The sequence below is a fragment of the Indicator indicator genome, chromosome 1 (genome assembly GCF_027791375.1).
Source record: "Indicator indicator isolate 239-I01 chromosome 1, UM_Iind_1.1, whole genome shotgun sequence".
Lineage (NCBI taxonomy): Eukaryota > Metazoa > Chordata > Aves > Piciformes > Indicatoridae > Indicator > Indicator indicator.
The window spans coordinates 45849150-45872607 of record NC_072010.1 but is presented as its reverse complement, the minus strand read 5'-3'; the positions used below and the strand labels follow the sequence as shown (position 1 = coordinate 45872607).

The following is a 23458-nucleotide window of genomic DNA, read 5'->3' as shown; positions in this document are numbered from 1 at the left end:
AGTTTGCAGTTATGGTTTGAGTTAAGGAAGAAGTCAAGCTGTGGTAGCTTTTTTAGTGGCTGCCAACTTCAATTCATGTTAAAAATATTCCTGATCATACTTAAGAACAAAAAGTATACCTAAGTAAACACAGTGATGTATTTAATTTTTTTAATGAACATCTGTAACTCGTTCTTGTGACTTTTATACTGACAAGAGTCAAACATCAGTTTTGATTTTCAAACACTATTTTTTCCACTATGAATATGTTTTAGAAAGATTAATGAGGTGCAAGAATGTTTCTTTCATTTGAAATGGCAGCTCAGATGCAGCACTTCAATCTGCTCAGTTCCAAGCCTCACTTAGCCCAACATGTAGTTCTAGTAGCCTGAGCTGTCAGTTGGTATATAGATGTATGAAGTGTGCTAAAAAAATTGAGGAGGAAGAATCACAGAACCAAAATCAGTATTATCTGTGCTCCCTGAAATAGTTGATATATTTTATATTCCAGTTCTGTTTTAGTCTCTCTTACAGAATAACTAGATACTGAGACACTGTAGGTTAAGCTTCATTTAGCTGGACATTCTCAATAGCTTCTAAGAAAGAGGAAAGAAAAGCCAGGAATCTGAGAGGTCCTAATTTTCTCCTAAGAATTTAGGCTATGAACAAAATAAAAAGCTCTCATTATTCTCCAACCAATATCTAACACAGGTATTTCAAGGGGCCATTTCACTTGTATTTACTTGCTTGAATGAAACATTAATTTGAGCTATGCCATAGTAACATTTAAAGAAGCAAACTTCTCAAAACCCACAAATCACGTTCTGCTAACTGTAACGCATAAACCATGCTAAAATTATCCTGTATAAAAAAAAAAAAAAATCACCCTCAAAACTAAAAGTGGTTCCATATGCTGCAAATACCACAAGACATAAAAAATTTACTCTATCATTTTAACTTTATAACAAAAAGTGATATGGAAAGCCATGTGTCAGCAGTTAGCCATTCCTTGGTGTTGCACAAACAGACTGCCAATTACTTAACACCACAAATATTTGAGTATTTGCTGTTCACAGCAGCAAAAGCTGATCTAAGTCTACTTTGTTAAGCCTTCTCCTCTCTTCCCAGGAGTGTGCTTCTAACACCTCTGTGTCAGCATTAGTTCCTACAAGGCTATAGGATAAGCAGTTTCAAAAAGCTGTTTGGAAACCTAATGGGAGGCTGAAGATATTGTAGGTCATCTGACAATCCAAAGTTATTTTTCCAGCCACACACACGGCTGGCCAAAATTGCAGATACTATCACCAGAAGAAAATACTCAGCCAAGAATTAAGCATGTCAAAGACTTTAGAAATGCAGAAATTTAATACAGATCATCTTCTAGATATAATTTCTTTACTAAAGGCCAATTAATCTTTTTAAAAGTACTTTATGTGGTAAGACGTCGCCGTTTTCCTTACTATAGAATTGAGCTATAGTGAAGCATAGTTGCAAAGCAGTGGATATGGATGTCAGTAATTAGATAAGAACAAAAATACCTTGCCATTCACATTATTATATTCACATCTTAAAAAGGTCAATACAGACTCCACCAAGCTACAATAGGGTATCATTGTTGAGTTAAACCATTTCTACTGCTTTTTTTCTATAGCAAGTATGCCCTCACATTCTCCTCCTTTCCTGCTCTCTCAGAAGACTATATGGAAACCTCTCAATATTAATGAAAATGGGTAGGCAGGATACAAAATAAGTTTCTTCCCCAGTTCCAAATTCAAAATGGCTATTTAGTTTGCAAAAGCCTCTCAACCTGGAAGTCTCAAGTATTGAAATGTTTTCCTGTTTTGAAAACAAATTCCTCTCAGGTTGTCTGATTAATATGATTGCTTTGAAAGAAAGCAACCCAAGATAGTAATACCAGAAAAAGCTAGACATGAACATAAGCTTAATCAGTGCTATTAATTGCTATTTTTCCTCCATCAGATTTTGCCATAACTTCTTTGTTAATGATCACTGTAGAATAGACAGGTAATGAGGATACACTAGCATCCAAAACCTGTATTTTCTTTTTAATATTTTTGAAGTAGTTTGTAATGTCTGAAATAATGTTTTTGTAGTGGAGTTGAGGGGCTGAGGGGGGAAGTGGGGAGGTTTTTGTTTTCTCTGTGTTTTTTAGTTTGGTTTGTTGGGGTTTTTTTGGTGCTGTTGTTAGGAGAGTATCAGAAATGTTAAGATATGTGGTAGTACAGAGTTTCAGCAGTTCAGAAACTGCAAAAGGAGGCACAGGAAGAAAAAAAAAATTAAAAGGGGGAAAAAAAAAAAAACTTAACAACAATCCCAAGCTAAAACCAACCAACCAAACCAAACCCAAAAAACCCGAACAACCCCAAAAACCTAAAACCCAACACATACAGAGAAAATGAATGTGAAAACTCAAACAATAGAAGGACCAGCTTAAATGTGTGTGCAGTTCTGAAACAAGCAGGTTATATTTTCCACATCTTCAGACATCTTAGATAGCATAATCAAAAGTATATGCTCAGTAGAAAACTCATGAAAGAATACAGAGGATCCTGAGTAGCCATTAACTACTCTAGTCTCAACAATAGCTGCCTTTCAGGAACTACCACATAGAAAGGGGAGTGAGCTGGATCCATGAAACTTGGCTGTAAAGACCCTAGATCCTTTTCTTGGCAACTTTGGATATGAAATACCTGTGACTTGAGAAAGCGTAAGCTTCAGCACCATAAAGTTTAATGGAAAGACTGTTATAAGAGTCTTACATTAATTGTCCTCGTTATGGTACTGGAACATGGGACCGGAATCAAACTACCCTTGAAAGCTCTGAAACCAACACCATGCTTCTCTTGTGGAGTTATTCCCAGATGTTACTGCTTTCTATTAAAGTAATTTTACACAGACCTACATTTTTTACCCATAGAAGTACCCATCTTTTATCTGTATTTGTTTTATTGTAGCAAAAAAGTGAGCCACAGAGCCACAGAATCTGGTAGTCTTAATGAAGAACTTGAATCGAACTTGCTGTAATACCTGTCCTGAAGGTTATGCTCAAATTCACAATCCCATTAATTTGCAAACCTGAAATGAATTAGCAAAATGAAAACTGCTTATCTTCTTAAAATTTAGTCTTTTTGAAAGAACAAAAAGCTTTTCTAGATTTAATAAAAATGCACTAAAAAAACTTGTACATTTTTATACAACACAGTTCTAATCCAGTCTATAGATAGCCTGTAAAGGTTTTAAATGCAATAGCAAAAGTTATATAAAATAGCTAGGAACACAGTCTTTTTCTTTTGAAACTAGGCAGATAAATCACAGCTATCAAACTTAAGAAGTCTGTTAAAGAACCCATCTAGGCACAATACTCCATAGCTCTTGGCCTCAATTTACTTTCTTAGCAATTCATCTTAATGCTTCATCTAAAGAGACCACACATTAATGATAAATCCCAGGAGCAAAATGACCACCATAATTCTTCTCTTCCAGCAATCACTAACTGGAAAGCACAATCTAGCAGTCTACTAGTATTAAACTTATACAAGTAATATCTTGTCAGATAAATTTTTTCTTTTCCAAACACAACCCTTCTTAGAAGCATAAGAAATGAAAATAATCTTATTACAGATTATTCTAAACCAGAAACAAATCCTAGCCACTGGACAAGATGAACAGATTAAATACATAGGTACTAGAAAGACAGCACTGCTTTACTGTGTTACTCATAGCCTTTTATTTCTAGATAGACTTGATTTATATCAAGGTTTGAAATATCTGCATACACAGCTGAAACAAAAGCAAAAAAAACCACCCAACCAGCCACTGAGATGGCTTAGAAAGACTGTCAAGAAGCAATCAAGTACAGGCTTTACTTAGAAGCATTGAAGGCTAAATCCCCAAACACCTGAGAAATTAGAGTTCCAGGGAAAAAAATCAGAAGAGAATCTGTCTGCATTCTTTGCTATTTTTAAACCTTCCACGTCTCAAGATTCCAGAAAATGTTACTGTTATCTCAAAATACTTATCTATGGTGTGGTGGTGTGTTTTTGCACGGGGGAGGGAAAGAATAGTATCTTGAGTACAGTTACATAGTTTGTTAACCAAATCAACAAGGCCAACTGCCATACCTCCCACTTTTTAAGTTTCTCTGCTTAACACCCTTGATCTTAAGCAACATTTTCAGAATTTGAGTAGATAGCTGTATGCAATACCAACCAAAAGGACAAAACTACCCACAGAGCAGGCTACTCTTCGGAAGCACGCAAGCCAAGTTAATCATCCTAAAAGAGCAAGCCTGCACATTTTTCTTAATTCTTAATTCTGTAGGATACCTGGAAAAGACTTTTTTCTTGTAAAGATAAAACACTTCACTATCATTAAGCAACTCTATAACCGGCTTTCTTCAAAGGAATGACTTCTTTGCCAAATGCCCTTGTTGTTAGAGCCTGGGGAAGGAAACAAAAACCCAACAGAGTCACAGGAAGACAAACATGTTCCTTTCCAGTGCTCCAGTTGTTGGAATTATGGATATGCAGGAAGAATGGGATTCTCTTCTCACTTGCTCACAGGTTCTACACATTATCAACTTACCATGCAGGGCAAGTCAACATCCTTGTATGACCTGTACATACTAACTTCAGCATCTTCAAGGCCATGCTGTTTATCAGTCCCTTCACCACTATACAAAGTGGTACACAACGTTTCAAATGTACCATCGGAAGGAAAAAGACTACGAGATTAACTCACTCCAACCCTCAGTTATACTTCTCAGCATATTCACATTTCAGATTTTGTTTTGCTTAAAAAGAAATGTGCTTTAAGGCAATTCCTCCTGTACTGATGAAAGGGAAGGCCTTGCTGCCAATTTAACTACACTACAGTAGGACAGGATCTTCAGGCAATTAGATGTTCCAGTAAGATACCCTGTTTATTTCTTCCCTTTTTGGTTGATGTACCAGAACTACTCTGAAAAATGATCCCTAGAAGATGTATTCAGTGATTATATTATTTCAACTTTGGAAACAGAAGGACAGGAAAAAGTTATTTTACTAGTATAAAGAATATTCATGTAGCATTACTTCCAGATTCACTTACGCAGAATGGAATAATTAAATCTTTGGCAAGGAAAGTACCTACTCAGTATTTATGTTTAGTTTGGTTGCTAAGACAATCATGTAATTTTTTATTATTAAGTCTTCATCTTTCCACACAATTTTTAATCTGTTGCATTGCGGTTTCCTTGATCAGGAAATAAATCAATCTGTGGAAGTTTAAGAACTTAACTGTCCCTTATTAGGAGATTCCATCATCACTTAGATACTTCCTGAATCTTTACAAAGACTCTCAGGACCTACAGAGTCCTGGCATTTTCTTTCCCAATCATTCCATAATTTCTGCCAGAAATATGCATACACAAACTATTCTCTAGATGCATGTCTCAGTACATCAAAACAACTGAAGACTTTTTTTTCTTTCATAAGAATGTTAGGAAAAGATCCAGTCTTCACCAACTTGTGGGAATAATCTCTATAACCTTTCTCTTACTGGGCTTGCCAAGAATATCTAGAAAAGGAGCCATTTGTAATGAAAAAAGATCAGAATTTTGAGAGTCCTTTACTTAGGAAGTAATGTAAAGGAAGTAAAACATTAATTTGTTCTGATGTTTCTTCTTTAAATATTCAACTTAGATTAATAAGAAAGAGTGGTGTGGAGGTTTTTGGTTTTGTTTGTTTTTTTTCCAGACAACATCACAAAGAAGTACCTACATAAAAATAGTTTAAACAATGATCTTAATTTGCACTGCCAGATGGCAGGGCAAGGGGAGCAGAAAGGACTGCTTTGTGTTCTCCTGCATTTTTTAAAAGACACTGTGTAAGCCCTAAGAAGAAAGGAAACCTCACCTACTGTACTTAAAAAAAAACAAAAAAAACCACCAAAAAACCACTAAAAAAACCAAAATCAAAACAAAACAAAACAAAAAAAAACACACACAAAAAAAAAAAAAACACAAACCACCAGAAAGTGGATGAACCACTGGAGTCACAGCCCAAGCAAAGGACAGTTTCTCCCTTTGTCAAAGCAATGCTAGAAACAATCTAATCAATTTTCTTTCTGTGGAACAGATACGGAAATCTGAACAGGGGAGATGGAAAACTGCCTTACTATAACTGAAGCAGAAAGATGTTGATTGTTAAATTTATGTTTAGTTGAATACGCTCTGTTGCTTTGGTGGTTACACTATGGTTGTTTGGTTTTGTGGAGGTTTTGGGGGGGGAGGGTGTTGTTTGTTGTAGGATTTCTGTTTTGTTTCTAATCACTCAATCTGTTGGAGGATAAAAGTTTATCTGAATTAGTCTTTGTACCCAAAAAGCACACACACAATGACAAACAAAATACAGTAACATTTCTATTCCTGAAGTAAAACTTTTCAGATGCTCATAAAATGTTTATCCCGCTTATGTGATTCCTGCAGATTTTACAGTCTCATAAAAAAATTGTAATATCAAAATCTCAACTTTCCCTAAAAGTACGATTATTGTCTCTTTACTCTCAATCATAGAATCCTAGAATTGTTAGGGTTGGAAGGGACCTGAAGGATCATCTAGTTTCAACCCCCCTGCCATGGGCAGGGACACCTCACACTAGATTGGGTCACTCAGAGCCACATCCAGCCTGGTCTTAAAAACCTCCAGGGATGGGTCTTCCACAACCTTCCTGGGCAACTCGTTCCAGTGTCTCACTAACCTCATGGTATCAAAGTACTTCCTAACACCCAATCTGAATCTACCCACTTTTAGTTTTGCCCCATTTCCCCTAGTCCTGTCGCTACCTGACATCCTAAGAAGTCCCTCCCCAGCTTTCTTGTAGGCCCCCTTCAGATACTGGAAGGACACAATAAGGTCTCCTCAGAGCCTTCTCTTCTCCAGACTGAGCAGCCACAACTCTTTCAGTCTGTCCAATGAAATGGAGCTTGAAAAGATAGTCCACATTACTTAAAACTTTAAAAGCAAACAAATAAAACAAATAATAAAACAAACAAATAAACAAAAAATCCAAAATGAGCTTCAAGTTTGGTTCTCTCCCAACAATGCCACTTGATTTTGTGCCCTGTTTTTTGCACCCAATACTGCAAACCAAGCAATCATTTCCATTTCACTGTAACCCTCAAAAAAATGATTGTCTTCATTTCAATGATATTGAACTGAAAGTTTTTTTTAAAAAATTAATACCTCAGTCTGACCTTCATGGGCACTGGATTCATGAGTGACACGAATAGCCTAAAATTAAAAAAAATACTTCCATCAGACTTTCAGTTTTTTACTAATTAGTATATATTCTTCAGTTTATCAAATGCCATAGATGTAACTATTTTTGTTCAATGTTTCTAACAAATAGATTTAATAAACAAATAGATTTAATAAACAATTTCAAGGATCTCAGAAGAACAATGAAGTTAGTTTCATCACAATCAATTCAAATCAAATACCTAACAGTTTGTAATGACACTTTTACATGCAGAAAACACTTATGGGAAAGTGTTTTTGTAATGTATCCTTTCTGGAGTAGACTAAATACTTTGTAAGTTCTGATGAGACATCTTGTGTCTAACATTTCTACAGAAAACGTTGTCAAACCTCTCTTTGCTACTACTTCCTTCAGCCACATGTAACACCCTTATTCCTGAGGGCTTCACAGTAAGTTTAGATTGAACTCAGATTTGGAAAACATTCAAGATTTTAATTTTTAGAGAGGATCATCATTACCATCAGGAGCAACAGCACCACTTTCCTCTTCCACCACTGGCCAGATGTTTCTGTTGCATTCTTTCAAACATCACTAATGATCTGGCTAACCCCTCTGTCATCTAGCTCATCTGTTTGGGACAGTGAGGGAATGATTATATTTCAGCCAGATCAGCTCTCTCCATGCCTTCAGCTGATAAACACAAGGAGAGATGACTAGAAAACATCAATTAAAGGAGGCAGCAGAAGGACCATCTTTCAGCAATAGCCCCAGATCAGTTTAAATGGGCTATTAAAGTGCATCCTGAACCCAACAAAAATATTATGCACACATTTCTCATCCATTTCAAAGTAATTTTAAACTAAGCAAATGGATTAATATGAATGTGAAACATTACAAAATCCATTCTGCTACTGAGCTGTAGACAGGCAGGAATAATTTAAACTACCAAAGCAGAGTTTTCTTTGTAGCAACTGTTTGATTACAAGCTAACATGTAAAATAAAATTATTTAAGTTCTTCACTTATCCTAAGTGAATCCTAAGGACAGTACCTGCTCATGCAAGTAATTCTTACACCATTTCAAATAAAAACCAAAACAAACCCCATGATACTAACTTCATATGTTTCTAGATATTTGGCCCTCTCTTCAGGAGTCATAGATAATGAATCTTCTAGGAACTTTTTCAGTGAAGAATTAGTTTCTTTAAAAATAAAAAAAAAGATATAATTAGAGTCATGCTTTCACCTCAATTTCATTCAAAGTTTACAGAATGCTTATATGCAACCAAGATTTAGAAATATGTTTCAAAATACTGAAGACTGACTACAAAAGAAGTTGCTACATGCAGTGTTTTCAGTATGAAATACTGCTTTCATAATTATATGTAAGATACGCTCTTTGAATAGACATAGTGCTATCTGCATGGTTCAGAGAAAATAGAACAAAATGTACCCTTTCCTGAATGCCTCCCCACAGTTGAGAAATAAAGGGTTAAAGTTAACAAAAAAAAAAAAAAACCACAAACCACCAACCACACAACCAAACCAAAAAATAAACTTACCAAAATTCATTTTATCTCTGTTGTTTGCAATAGCATGAATTAATCCAATTGTTCCACAAGCATTGTTAATGGTCTGCTTCATGAAGTACACTGATGATTTGACATCTTGACCCTTAGCTTTTATTCTTTCTTCCTCTTCTGTTCTGAAGGTCTCATACTAGAAGGTATATTAGAGACATTTCACACATAGTACTTACTCAAATTATGAGCTCTATATTGTTTCATAAATTAATGACTTTTTAGCCAAACCCAGTCACACTTGAAACATAGTTCTGAAATGTGACTTATCTAAATTTCCAAAGTGTTCAAAGTATTTCCTTAATCTGAGCACCTGTCACCATCTCTCCTCAATACAACAGAAACATTAAGGACACAGGTCTAAAAGCATTGATAAGCAAACCCTATTACTTCAGGCATTTAATTAGGATAAAGCAGTCTTACCACTGCCGTTTTTTTATTTAATTTTTTGGATTTTCTTCTTTGACTGGAATTTGTTGTTCTTTATCTTTTTTTTTTTTTTGCTGGGGGGGGAGGAGGTGTTTGTTGTTTTTAAATATTTTCACCTCAAGCAGAAACATGCAAATGTTCTACACAAAGCTGTTTTTTCTTCCTCCTTGGCCTCTTTTACTAGGTACTTTTGCAGCCAAAAAACAAATATCATTGAAGGAGGTTTTTTTTTATTGCAAGTACGACCAAATTTGAACGCAGAATATTGTCAGAAAACTCTTCCTGAAAAACCATAAGAAATTTCTTTCAAACCCTATGTACCATCAGGGACAAACAGAAACAAGAAATTTTTCCAGCATCATGATTCTCCACCAGCATCATGATTCTCCACTTGCAGCCCGTCTGAATGTTCTGAACAACCCAATTAATAGCACAAGCATTTACAAAGCATTTAGATTTTGTATCACTTATCTACAAGTTAACAAAAATAGCCTTAACTGAGAATACAAAGAACAAGACAAACCAAACCAAAAAAAAAACCCAAAACATCAAAGAGCACAATCAAAGGCTGAGATTAGAGAAGGTAAACAACATAGCTGCCATTCACTCCACATTAACCAAAGTAAACTCTATGGCAAAATATGTAAATGTTGAGTATACTAAAACCACAATTTTGAGCAAGGGTGAGACTTGGCCACCTTAAGAGTTCCCTCCTAAACAGAGCTACTGCTTGAGATGTATTTATTGGACCATGACTAAAATGCCCAGTGCTCACAGTATTTGCTGTCTAGAACAAGACTGCAGACTAGGGAGGTCCTTGACCTTTGAACTGGACAATAGCCCTGAGATAATCTGTATACTAAGAAGAGTATCTTGCCCAAAAAGCAAGTTCAAGCAAATCGATATACAGCAAGCATGAGAGAAATGGATGTCTATACAGAAGAACAAAGATACAGTAGAAAAGTATTCTACAAAGGCAGCAAAATTAGGAGGCACTTTTCTAGAAACAGCCAAGAAACACAAATAAATGAACAGAATCATAGAACCATACACTTGTTTTGTTTGGAAAAGACCTTTAAGACCATCAAGATCAACAATTATCTAACTCTACCAAGTCTGGTGCTAAATCATGTTCTGTAACACCACATCTATGCATCTTAACACCACCAGGGATGGTGATTCAGCCACCTCCCTGGGAAGCCTATTACAGTGTTTGATAACCCTTGAAAAAAGGGCTTTCTAATATAGAGTTTAATGGTCAAGAGTCTTGTGGAGCTCACACTGAGTAGCAAAAGCTTCCAAACATTGGAACATCATGAGAAAGATTGAGGCTTTACACAGTCAGGATAAATAGTTGATAGAAACACTTGTTTCCCTTCTGTTTCTAAAGGATTCACATGCTGGAGAAAACCTCAGGTATTTGGCTGGTAGTCAAATTTGCTTGATCAATTTAAGAGCATATGTTGTTTCTCTGGTTCTCTTTGTCATATGGTTCTTAGGATAAAATCACATACAGCTTCTGGAAAAAGAGGAAAGTTCTTTCACATGCTCCCAGAGCATGACCCTTCACAGGCAGGGAGGCAAAAGAAAAGTGACAGAAAGGAGCTCAGACTTGTAGCTCAAGCAGCCAGACAGAAACCAGAGCATAGAGAAAACAGCACTTCAAAGGTGACAGAAACGAAATTTCCTGAAGACAGGTGACAAGAGTTTGCCTAAACTCAAAACTATTAAGATGGCTGAAATCAAGTCTGAAAAAGGTTGCCTGCACAGCTGTTTTGCAGAATCTGAGGATGCAAAGGTTTACAGGACTAAATTAGTATGAGGACTGAACTAGTCATTCTTCTCTCTATTTAAATAGGTTTTACCATAGAAGTCAAGATTTAATAAGTAAATGTGTTGTTCTTAAAAGCATGCTCTTTTTGAGAGACACATCAAAGGGAAGTTTAGTCAGATTCACCCCAAACTTTGTGGCTGACCTTATCACAATCATGTAAGACTACTGTAAATTGTAAAAAATCAGTATGAATCATATATTTCAACCTATTCTAAGACACAAAGGATCTCAGAATCTGTCCAAGAATTGAAAGCCACATTGTTACCGATGACTGAACTAAAAGTAGGTTGATCAGAGCAACAGTACAAAAACTCCAAAGTAGCTGCATTTGATTGAGTACTACACCCTACCTATTATATTGCTTATGCTACTGTAGATTTTTGCTGTAAGTAGCAGAGCTTAGCCATTTCCAGCTTCAAAATAAATTGGAAATATATACGCAAGGTTATCAAAAGAAGGAAGCATTTTGTTAGTGCTTTTAATTAAGAAGTCTCTTGAATAAGGTTAGAATTTCATCTTAATTCTACTATGAGACCAAAGTACAAGATTCAAACTATCCATTCTCATTTCATTTATAACAAAAGTGATTAGCTGGTTATTAAGTAAACATTTACCTTTTCTGTTATTGGAAAGAGAAGTAGCACTGCACAGACAGGTCTTGGCACCATGCTAAGCAGTTCTGGTTCCATGCCATAAACATCTACAAATTGCCAGTCAGGGTGTATACCTAACTGTTTAAGAAACTGGAGAAGAAAAAGAATAGAACAATATTAAATAAGTAGACTCATATGTATATGCATCTTTTCAGAAGTATAACAACACATATAGAATATGACATACATTGCAAGAACCCATACTTTCCAAAATTTAAAGAAAATAAAGAAAAAAAGGGATTCATGTTTTAAAAATAAGGCTGAATATATCATAGTGCTAACATATAAAAATAAACTTACAATATTATTTGACTTCATGAGTGCAAATAACTTAAAGTCTACTCATATACAGCTGCAAATTTAAATGTCTGAAAAAACATGCAGTAATACTGCTTTACCCTCTCTGATGGAAAAACAATGAAGTCCTGAAGAATTTCCTCAGCCAGCTCTCAACAAAACTCAACTCTGCAGTTCGTAACAGTGATACTGCAGAAGACCAAAGCAATTTGCTCATTATCTTTTTGTGAAGGTAAAGTTTACTTTAAGAGCTTCATCATACTTTCTGCCAAATGTTACTTGAGCAAATCTATTTACTGATACATTTGCAGTAAAGATATTTAAGCAAAAATGAAAGGCATAGATTACTTTCTTCTTTCCATAATTCACTTAGTGAACAACTTTATACATCCACAGAACTGAGTAGCAGTTATGCCATGATTGAGCAGATTTATACCTACCGAGATATAACTGTAAGAAATATCAAAAATTAGTATTTTAATGAAACAAAACACAAGAACATACAACAAAACACAAGCATCTTTGTCTAACACAAGATGCCTTCAAACGCTAGTTTCAACTTGAATTAGACAAGAGGCAAAGTCACTGTCTTTCAGGGGATACAGCCAAGGGGCTGACTCCCAGTACTTTGGGATACAAAGGAGACAGTTTCCTCAAAGGCTGAATGTATGGACAAATATTTATAAAAATTAAGGAAAATTTTTATCAGTAACAAACTACAAGGGGGCAAAACAACAGAACACATGCATACCCTTAAGTTAAAGGGAATGAAACTGCAGTTTGCAGCCAGATTTTTTAGGAGGGAAACAATAAAAACAAAAAAAAACACCCCTAACCCCACATTTTACTGTTTAAAATATATTATTCTCTTTCCATTTTACACTGCAAGATATGACATCAAAACCAAGGGCAAGCAAAGGAGACTTAAATTTTATAAAAAGTTTAAGGACTATCTTGGTAAAAATAGTATGGCTTTTGGTGCAAGTAGCCTAACAACCCATACAGTTCACAGAGCTAGCCCAGGATTTGATTCCAAATGCACTGCAAAATACAGAGTTTTTGTTTTCATAACACCATGTAAACACTTTTGTATTCTTTTTCTTACACTGCCTACCTACTTACAGGAAACATGAATTGGAAAAGAGGAAAACAGGAATTATGGGGAAAACGGTGTCTTTAGCAAACTCTTCAGGAAATGATTCTATGAAATTTTATTCCCTTACGTAGAGGTTTGTGGGACTGGGCATGAGTTATAAACAAGGCTTTGAAGAACCTAACCTTTTTCACTAGTTTAAAAAGCAAGGTAGTTTTGAAGTAGAGCAAGAAAATTCACTCAGAAGATTGCTCATGTCACATGTCAAATTCTTTTGGTTCTGTACCATCTTTAAGATTTGCCAAGATTGAGAAGAAGTTCAAAGTATTATCTTCTAATGAAAATGGGGAAAAGGGAAAGTGTGAAGCATTTACTAGCTGGTGAAACAGAAGACAGTATACTTTGAGCTCCTAACACTCTAGGATGTGAAGATAATTACCACTTCATGAAAAAAAACCAAACCAAAACAAACAAAAAACCCCTACAAAAAACCAAAACACAACTCCCCCCAAACAAGCAAACAAAAAAATCCCCACATCACAAAACCAAACCAACCAACCAAAAAAACTAAAGGAGAAGGGGTGCATTAAAATATTTGTACTTCTTGTACTTTTCCTGTGAGTCAGTAACAATTTTTTCCATCATTTTACTTCTATTACTCTGAACTACGGGAAAAGTAATGCAACTGAAAAAAAATAGAAAAAAGAAAACAAATGAGAAGCAACAATGAAAGAAGAATCACAACATGCAAATAAGTGATTTGTGTTCGCCCATCCTGTTCTACACCACTAGGAAAAAAAACCACAGCCAACACATACAAAAAACAACCCCACAAATCTCAAATAAGCAGTATGTTCCCTAAACTCAAGAACAGCTACACAAAGTTCTGAATTAAATATTTAACATAACTAAAACTACGCCAGTTCAGGGTGACTTTCCTTACTCATACTTCACAATCTAAAAAAATTTATTTTTCGGTGTACCGTAAAGAGTGATAACTAGAAGTGATGGCCAGCACTACAAAGATCAGCAAGAGCATAGGTTTTGTATGACAGACAGTGGTCTTAACACACAGGCAGCCTGAAAACTTTATTGTGGAATCATTAAAAATATTTATTTATATGTATTTAGGAAAATAATTAAAGAGAGACCCAAAACGGGCAAAGGAGGTATCTCTGTGTATCATGACATTTTCCCCATTCAGGCCTGTGGAAAAAAGACAGCTATCCTTCTGAAAATTTAGTAAGTAGATGATTAATAACTGGCAGCATAAGCCCCTGTGTATGAAAGACTGACAGATGGGCAACAGGTGAACAGACAGCAGGATGGAAAGCACCGTTTAAACAAATATATGGAGCTTATTTTTAGTGTGGAAATGTGCAAAGAAAAAAAAGGAAATCAATTAACAACACAGCAAAATAAGTAATCTTCTTGCAACTATGCTCTGAACGGATAAAAGCAAGGCAAGGCTGTATTTAGCAAGGTCTGGCAGAAGAAATTTTGTAGGAATAAAACCAAGTTTTTAGAAACCAGGGAAAGTTCCTTAGAGGGAAAAAAGTCCGTATTAGACGTGACACAGGAAGGTCAGAAAAGAGATGTCTCCAGCAACAGCTTCGATTTTGGCAAGTTACCTGAATACCTTAACCAAATTAAGCCTGGTTTTTATTTTTATTTTCTCCCTCAGTCTTTCTAGTTCTTTTCTAGGCCAGACAAAGATACTCATACAAAAACGTATTAGTTATGGATCAGGAGGTGAAGCAACCCCTCATGCACTGACAAAAGCATCCCTATTTCAGAACAGCAGGCAGTTCTGTAGGATTTTTAGACAGACACACAGGGAGAGACCTCTGCTGCTTTGCATTCCAACGATTCAGTGTTTACAGAAGGAGTAAGACTGCATAAAACATGCTAGAAACACATACTACACAAATAGATGGTGGCATTCAGCCCTTTACATATCCAATTCTTATTAATCTGTATCACAGATACAAACACACAGTATTTTGCTTCCAATTCTTTATACATGATTTCTAGAAGCCTATTACCAAAAAAAATTCCTTTACAGAAATAAGAAAGCCACTCAAACAATATTTTATTTTGTGGAATGATACAGATACACTTCTTCCCTCTTTTATTATGACATTTACGGAATTGAAAGGATTGTTTTTCAACACTCTTTAGAGAAAGCATCTTTTACACCATTAATCAGAATGACACCACACAGGCAGCAACACAAAGCACACAGAAAGCCAGGCTAACCAACTGTCCCTGTCTTCCTCCAAAACTACCCCAGCAAGCAAGAGCTTTAGAATGCTCCTAGCAGTCATGAGGTGCAGTTATTGAGCCACTGGTTCAAAACAGGACACCATATTATGCTGTGACAAACACCTGGAAACCTGCTTCTGTATCTTGACCATTGTTCATAATGGGTAGGAGCTGGATCAATCCATTCTTCCAAATAAGTGGGTTTATTTATTATTTTTACAGTGTACTAAACCATAATTGGATTCTACTGATTCTACTGGTCCTTTAAGCCAAGGAAAACATGGAAGCATAGAATTGCATCTTCAGTGCAACAAGATAATGTATCTTATGAACCATGTCATTCAAACAGAAATAAGAAACTGAGCAAAAAAAAAAAAAAAAAGGCCATATGTAGCAAGTACAAATACATTGTTTTCTCAGCTTTCCATTACTAAGGAATTTACAAAGATCTAAGTCAACCTTTCAACTACTTATATACATAATGCTCTAAACACCCAAACAAGTTATAATTTTCCCTTTGCAACATATCTACCTAAACTCAGTAAAAGTTCTATATAGCTTGAAATATTTTCAACTAGAAGAAGCCATCCAACAACTGATCTCACAGTGGACATCTACAATTCCATCATGCTATTTGTCCTTGTGACTACTCTTTGCTATGCTGTGCCACAGCCCCAACACTTCCCCTTTGTTGGCTCTTTGGAAGGTTTTCTGGGGTATGCTCTTTACAGAAAGACACAAGCTCAGTCCTAGTCTTTCACTTTCTGAGACTACATTCATAATAACAGACTGCTTTCTGAGCATGCACATTACCTCTGTTTTTTCCACTCTGCTTACAATAGTTCAGTACCATTTCCCAGCCCCCCAACTAAAAAAAATAACAAGATTTAAGTTTAGGTAAGCATTTTCAGAAGGACATCTCTGTTTCTTCACATTCTGATATTCTTTCACTCAACATAGTAGCTCATCTACAAGCATTACCATTCAACACACTTCAGAAACTGTGCCTTTTCAATTAGTTTGATCAGCAGGGTTTCTTTATTTTTGGGAAGAGATAGTGTTGCAGAGTTGATAAAGCAGAAAGACCTTTTAGTAAGAGTAAACTTTGTTTCCTTAATATACTTAATTAATTGCTCTATTTGCCCAACCCCCTTAAGAAACGTCTGCTGTAATTAGGTGAAGACTGGCTGTATCCAGTTTCTGCCATTTGTTCTGTGTTTAAAGATTTTTATTGCCTCTTGTGACTTTACAGTCACAGATGTCAAACGTGTCCATGAACTAAAATTACTTTCTTTATGTAGCTGACTCTCAGTACCTTAGTGGCTCTGGGGAAGAAAAAAAAAAAGAAGAAAAAAGGTAGGATCAAAAGTCTGCAAATAATGCTGGGAGGTGACAGGACCAGCAACTAAGTCCTATGTGCCAAGAGAAACCCAAGCCACCAACAACTCTCAGAAGTAGCTTAACTCTAAACTACCAGAAGCCATTGCTTGAGCTTCATAATTAGATACTCAACTACTCTATCCTTATCTGTATATAACAAAGGCACGAGTTGACAGGCTTCCTTATCTAGGAAGTAAGGATATTGCTTAGAATGTGAAAGATGAAGAAAGGTAAGAGAAAACAAAGAAAGGTGGGTGATCAAGACAGACATCCAACAACACTTTTTTGTTTTTCCGCTTGCTAGGGAATCAATCATGGGTTGCAAGCCAGACTGATATGACATTATGATGAAGAACAATCAGCTTGTGTTTGATCTTTTCATTCCAAATATTTGTATCCTGACCTCTTTTTATATTTGGTGGCAGAAGAAACTGAGCAAAGACAGCCCACCACCACCCAGTAAAGAGGGGGTAGATTTTCTTGCTTTTTCTCCCATTAGCAGGGAAAGTCTTTTAAGAGATTCAGAAAGAAGGGTAGCACTGGTCACATCAGGCCCAGCAGCTAAAGGCCAAAGAGAAGAAACCATTCCCTATCATCAGTGTACACAAAGAGGAGCTTTGCAAATGCTGAATCATCAACTCTTCTATATCAGAGATAGACTAACAATTCATTCTATAAGACTGTAAAAGTGAAGGGGTAAAAAAAAGTGTTGTGCCTGTTAAGTTAGCACCGTATAGTACACTTACCTACAATGTTAACTTGTATTTAACTACAGTGTCTCTTATAAAACATCATTACAGATATATGGCTGTGGTATTTTAATTGACAGAGTGCAACTGAAAATCTTTAAAGAAAAGAAATATACCCGTTTATTCTCACCAGCCAATTTCTGAACCTTTAAATAACTCTAAACACACATGCACATAAGAGAGGTCCTATATACACACTAAGGATTCAGAAATTCCTAGACTTGTATTATAACATAAATGCTTTCAAATAGAGAAAAACTTGCAAGATATTTTGGAAAGACTTCACATACCCTGTAACTGAGAAATGCCAGTTCTTCTCCACTATCACCTGAATTTCTACCACAAAGAGTGAAAGAGTCTCAAATTCAGTACTTACACTTCAAAATTAGAGAGCACACAGTATGGTTAGAACACATTAAAAGAAATGTACTAAATGCAGGTTTATTTGCTTTTCTAGTTACTATTAAAAAAAGGGAATGATTGGTACAATAACCAAAACAGGTTAAGCATTTGTTAAACTATAATTACAACTCTGACTACAGTCTTAAGAATCGACACATCTTAGAGGTGACTGGAATATTGGGGATTTTTGAAGAGCTCACTACCACACCAGGCAATAACATCAACACTAACACAAGTAGTATGTTCCAAGAATAGAGTGATATTCAAGTGAAATAAATAAAATACAATTAAACCCCCCTAACAAATAGGGAGAAAAAACCCCAAACAAACAAGTAAAAAACGGTAACAACCAAACACCAAAAAACACATAGCTAGATGTCTGTATAAAGAGATACATGTATTAAATTACTACTAGACACCTATATTATAGCTATTAGGGGCACATCCTTGTTGGTTTGTTTTTTTCAGTCCTGACAAATTCTAGAATTTTTTACAGAGCACAGCACAGAGTACTATAAGAAAGTCTGTCCTTGCAATTAATGCAGTAAATTTTTTAAAAACATTCGCAATTTCATTTGAATCTCAAATTACTATTATCATTGTTTTAAACACAAGCAGGTTATAAATAACTTGTAACAGCCCTGTTGTTATGCAGTTTGCCATTGTACTGATGTGATTAAAAGAACAATGACTAAAATGTAAGGTGTATTCAACACTGAATTTTTTTTTTCCTTTTTTAAAAAGATACCTCTCTCAGTCTAGATAGTAACAACAACCACTGCTCAATTAAGACTGGAAAAATGCAGCGAAGGAGTAAATCTAAACCATTCTAAAATGGCCTCTCCTGTGAAGAAAACCCTTATGTAGTAGAAGTTCCTTTAATCCACGATTACCCAAAATTGGGGTCATCCATCATCAATGCAAAGTCAGTGGGCAAGAGAGACAGATTTTGAATAACTTTGAATTGTTCATTTAATGTTCTTCTAGGATTTTCTCCATGTATCAAACATGTAGTGATACAAGATAATTCAGATTTTAAAAAGTCACTACTTTTTCCTCCTAAATTTCTACATTACAATGACAGAATTTTATTTGTACTATGATGAGCTCATCTCAAGCTCTAAAAAGTGAGAAGTTCGAGAATTTGAAACTTTACTAGTGATTTAATCACACTTATCTTCTTCCAGTTTAAAAAGGAGAATTGTAGCACACATTCAAGAAAAGCTCCCAAGAAAGATTAATTTTAACTCAAAACTGGAATTAAAAACTTGCTGCACAGTATCAATGCTGCAAGAACTGTCAAATTATTTGCCTTAAGAAACTATAAAACTAAGTACAAAATAACCCAGCATCAAACAACCCTTTACTATCTTGCAGACTCAATTAGTATTTTACAGCAACAACAACAACATTCTTCACACAGAGAAATTCTTAATTCCCCAAATATTTCAACAATATAGTTTTAAGAATATAATGCTGGAAGCTTCAGAGCATTTTGGCTTAAACTGCATCCTTATCAACAGGCCTGTTGGGATCTACATCTGACTTCTCATACTTATTAAAGATACTCAAAATTATCACTGAGAACATGATGCAGCATTGGAGTATTTGTGATTTCCTTTCAGCTGAAATTCATCTAATGCTTACATTATTTTGTGGACTAGAACAAGCTTCCTTTCTCTAGTGTGCATTCTACTATGCTAACAGAAACAACAATAACAAATCATGCAGATATTGTCATGAATAAGCAATAAAGTGAAAATATGGTAAAGTGACATTATTTCTCATGGTCAGCCAAAGAAGAAAGAGACTGAGGCACAATGATGTAAACAGACTCATACAAATGCATAAAGCCATTACATACAGGTCCAGAACTAGTACGCACTATATATAAAAATATAGTATTTTCATAATGAACTAAAATCCACCTCGAAACACATCATCATGTTACATTAACAGCCAGATCACACCTATTATCTTTTCCTTTAGCATTTTTTCTTTCATGTAGTACCTTTGCATGACACTAACTATGTAGCGCAGAAGGCTGATGGTAGACACCCGTAGGGGAAAAAGAGGTTATTCTCGCTGGAGAAGCAGAAGGCTTTACTACAGGAAAACGAAAGGAGATGGGCCATAAAGCTGCAGAAAGACTAAAGGTTACGTGAAATAAAAGCTCCTTACCTGATTCGTGACCTGAAAAGAAAGCATAAAACAAAGAGTTAAGACCCCAATTAGATCCATTCCACGTCCCCATCAGCCATCCCTCAGCCCGCGATGCTACACCCGGAGCGGCCCTCAGCCCTCTTCCCTCCACCATTCCCGGTCCTTCCTGCATCCCTTCAGCAGCCAGGCACGCAAGCCCGTAGCGCTCCCGCGCAAGCGGCAGTTCCCGCACCACCCTCCAAGCCGAGCACTCACATCGGGATTGGCCTCGAGGGGCAGCCAGCGGTGGGGTTCCATGACGGGGGCGGCGGGGCGGCTCCCGGTACCGGCACTAAGCTGAACCTCGCACACGGCTCTGACAGCGCCTCACGCCGTCTCGCCTCAGACCTGACCCGGGGCCGTACCACCGAGCACCCCGGGAATGTGGGGTGGGCGGGAGTGAAAAAAACCAACCCTCCCGCGCCTCCAGGCACACCTCTCCTCCTCTCCTGAGCTGCAGGTCGAAGCTACCTAGACAGGGATGAACGCCTTCCCCCTAGGTGCTCCCGAACAAACACCACCGGAAGATTTCCCCTTCCCACCACCTTAGCTCCCCCCGGCAATGGACTCTCCCAGCGGGGCAAGGGGTGGTGCCTCGGCCGCCTCTCCCCGTGCCTAGTCTAAAGTGTCGGAGCATGCGTGCTGCGCAGGAGCCGCCGGGAGGCGCCCTACCAGCCCCTGGGCACTTCTTTATGCAGAGCAGCTGAGCCCGGGCCCGAGGCCGGGGTGGGCGTACTGGGGACGGCCGGTCCACTCCGACACGGCTACCAGCGGCTAAATCGATGGTTGAGGTATAGCACTCAGGAAAATACACCCTTGAGAAGGGGGCAGGCCAGGGAGCGAGACGGGACAAAGGGGTTAAACGGGAGGTAGAGCAGTGGCAGGGAGCTACCACTACATCACTCGAGAAGACCAGTGCGTGTAGAGCTCACAGGTGGTGAGCTCTCCAGATGACGCCGAAAATGACCATTAAGATGCACTAAAACCAGTTTAAAATATTACTGACTTTCTAGCGTGGTGAATTCCCTCATTCTTTCCCATCTCAGGAGCATAAACATTCAATTTCTTGTCCCTTTGGCTAAGATGAAGCACAGTGTAATACATACATCTCATATACAGTCTAATATACTTCTTATGTATCAGATTTAGTGTTATGCCTTCATGTTAATTCATAAGGTAAAAATAAGGGAATGCATCAGTTTTTGGCCCCAGCCTTCCCCAACTACTTCTACTCATCACTCTTGCCAGACAGCAGCTGACCTATGCAGCCCCTTGCAGCACTTGCATGTGCCTCAGAAGTGGGCACTTGGACGAGTATTTTGTAAAAGCCCGTGAGCTAAACCTCCAGGCCGAGCACATAACCAGAAAGATCTGGGCCTGCAAGTGGCTGAGCATGCAGGCACATCTAGGGGGAGCAGAAAGGGTGCAGGGAAGAAAAAAACAGAGCCAGTTTACAGACAAACCAGACTTCCATGAGAGAAGGAAGTAGCATATGAGCTGATGGTGTTTCTGGGTACTGCAGAGGTGGGAGCACTGAACTGCTACCAGGTAGGTAGGGTGCTGGGGAGCCAGGTTTGAGAGAAATCCAGTTAAAAGACAGACTTTATCCTGTCAGCCTGAAGAGCTTTTGGAAGAATTTGATGTAGTTCTTTAGAGACTGTAATTGCAAATCACCCCTCTTTCTAGAAATGTCAAGGTTATGAAATGGGGTAAACTACCTAATGATGTTTTTATTTTGCCTTCTGTAATCACTTAGCTATATGCCTGTGCCTGAAGCTTGTGACTGGCCTATCAGCAATACTGTGGTATGTCTCTTCCCAAGCCATTCAGTCGACTTGTAGCTCATGAGATTTGTCACCTAGGTTCTACACCAAGTGTCTCATTGTATTAAGTTCCAAACCCATATACAGCCAAAAGATGGGCCTGTACTGTCAGATCACCAGCACAGTTTGCACCAACCTTCCTCTGCCACTAAAACCTTCATGGAGGATGGCAATATTTTTTAAAGACATACAGTTTATTTCTGGGGATGGGCACAGAAGCCAAGATCATTACATACTTCCCCACCTTCTGTTCCAAATTCAAAGAACTAAATGCACGTTTAAACGTTGATGAAAACCTCAAAATAACTCCAAATTTCACTAAATGATTCTGCAATTACAACCAATCAAAATATTCCACTTCACATCTACACATCTTGAAGAAAATGAAAAGTAACATAATGAGTATTACTCATATTGCTAAAAACACTAAGAGACTTGAAAATAATACCTGAAGTTCTCTGGGTAACAAAGTATGCAATAGAGTTACCTAAGTTAAGAACAAAGAGATTGTCAAGAGACCGATCTTACCAGTTTGCTCGTGTTTTGATAATCATGAGGTCATAAAAACACATAGTACTTAAAAATATTTGGACATTTTTATTAGATACTGCAAAAACAGGAGAGACTGAGATCAGACAGGCCATAAATGTAGAAAGCTCATAAGCACACACCATGTTGCAGAATAATTACCTTTTTCTGAAATACATTCTAAATCCTTCCATTAACAATTAAAAATGTATTTTGAACTAGCCAAAAAGTATTGCACGACCTTTTACTACTGTCAGTCTCAAATTACAATTCAACAAAACCCCCCAAACAAACAACCCCACACCAACAAACAAAAAAACCCCAACCAAAAAACCCAGAAGGCTAAAAGTGTAAAACTAATTACTAAAAAAATAAGAATATTTACTGTTTTTAAAAGATGAAACTGCTGAAAATCAGTGGTTTTAGGGCTTCATCCATAACCCAAATTTTGTATCAGTATACACTTATTGAACATGGTTCTAGCTGTACTTTCACCAAAAACTGGCATTCTAAGGTAATTCTGAAGATAATTTTTCCACACAGATCACCCATGAACTGTGCAGTTTGCCCGTGTACAGGCTGATTCCACGATCCACCTGTAGAAAGTACTGAAGTATCTGTATTAAGTTCAATATATCGTATGTGCTGCATACACACAGGACACTGCATAATTTATGTACCTGAGACTAACAATGCACGCTAAGAAAACCCTGACGCCAGTTAATCAACCCAGGTCTATGAACAACTTCTTGTGCAAACCAGACGTGACTTGTACTGGCACGTAGAAACGCCTCTCCAGACATCTCCCCAAGCGGGGATGTTCGCCTGCAGCAGCACAGGCCTGAGGCAAAGCACGGGTACACGAGCCCCGCAAGGCTCTCAGCCACCGTCCGCAGGTGACCTTTTCTGCCCGACGATTGCTGACCCAACAGTCTCTTAAAACAGAGTCCTGCCTTTTCTCGTGCCTATTTAAGACGTGATTTGC

General features: G+C 37.2%; 1 protein-coding gene across 1 annotated transcript in view; it reads right to left on the bottom strand.

Moving 5' to 3' along the window:
• Nucleotides 1-20380, bottom strand: part of UCHL3 (ubiquitin C-terminal hydrolase L3) — a 39022-nt gene extending 18642 nt beyond the window's left edge. Inside the window, exons 1-6 of the mRNA XM_054386174.1 lie at nt 20339-20380; nt 20102-20113; nt 11696-11824; nt 8801-8957; nt 8355-8440; nt 7224-7271 (exon numbers count right to left, since the gene is read on the bottom strand). Of these exons, the coding sequence (XP_054242149.1) occupies nt 7224-7271; nt 8355-8440; nt 8801-8957; nt 11696-11824; nt 20102-20113; nt 20339-20380 (474 nt within the window). The remainder of the gene's footprint in view (nt 1-7223; nt 7272-8354; nt 8441-8800; nt 8958-11695; nt 11825-20101; nt 20114-20338) is intronic.
• Between the last annotated feature and the right edge of the window lie 3078 nt (nt 20381-23458).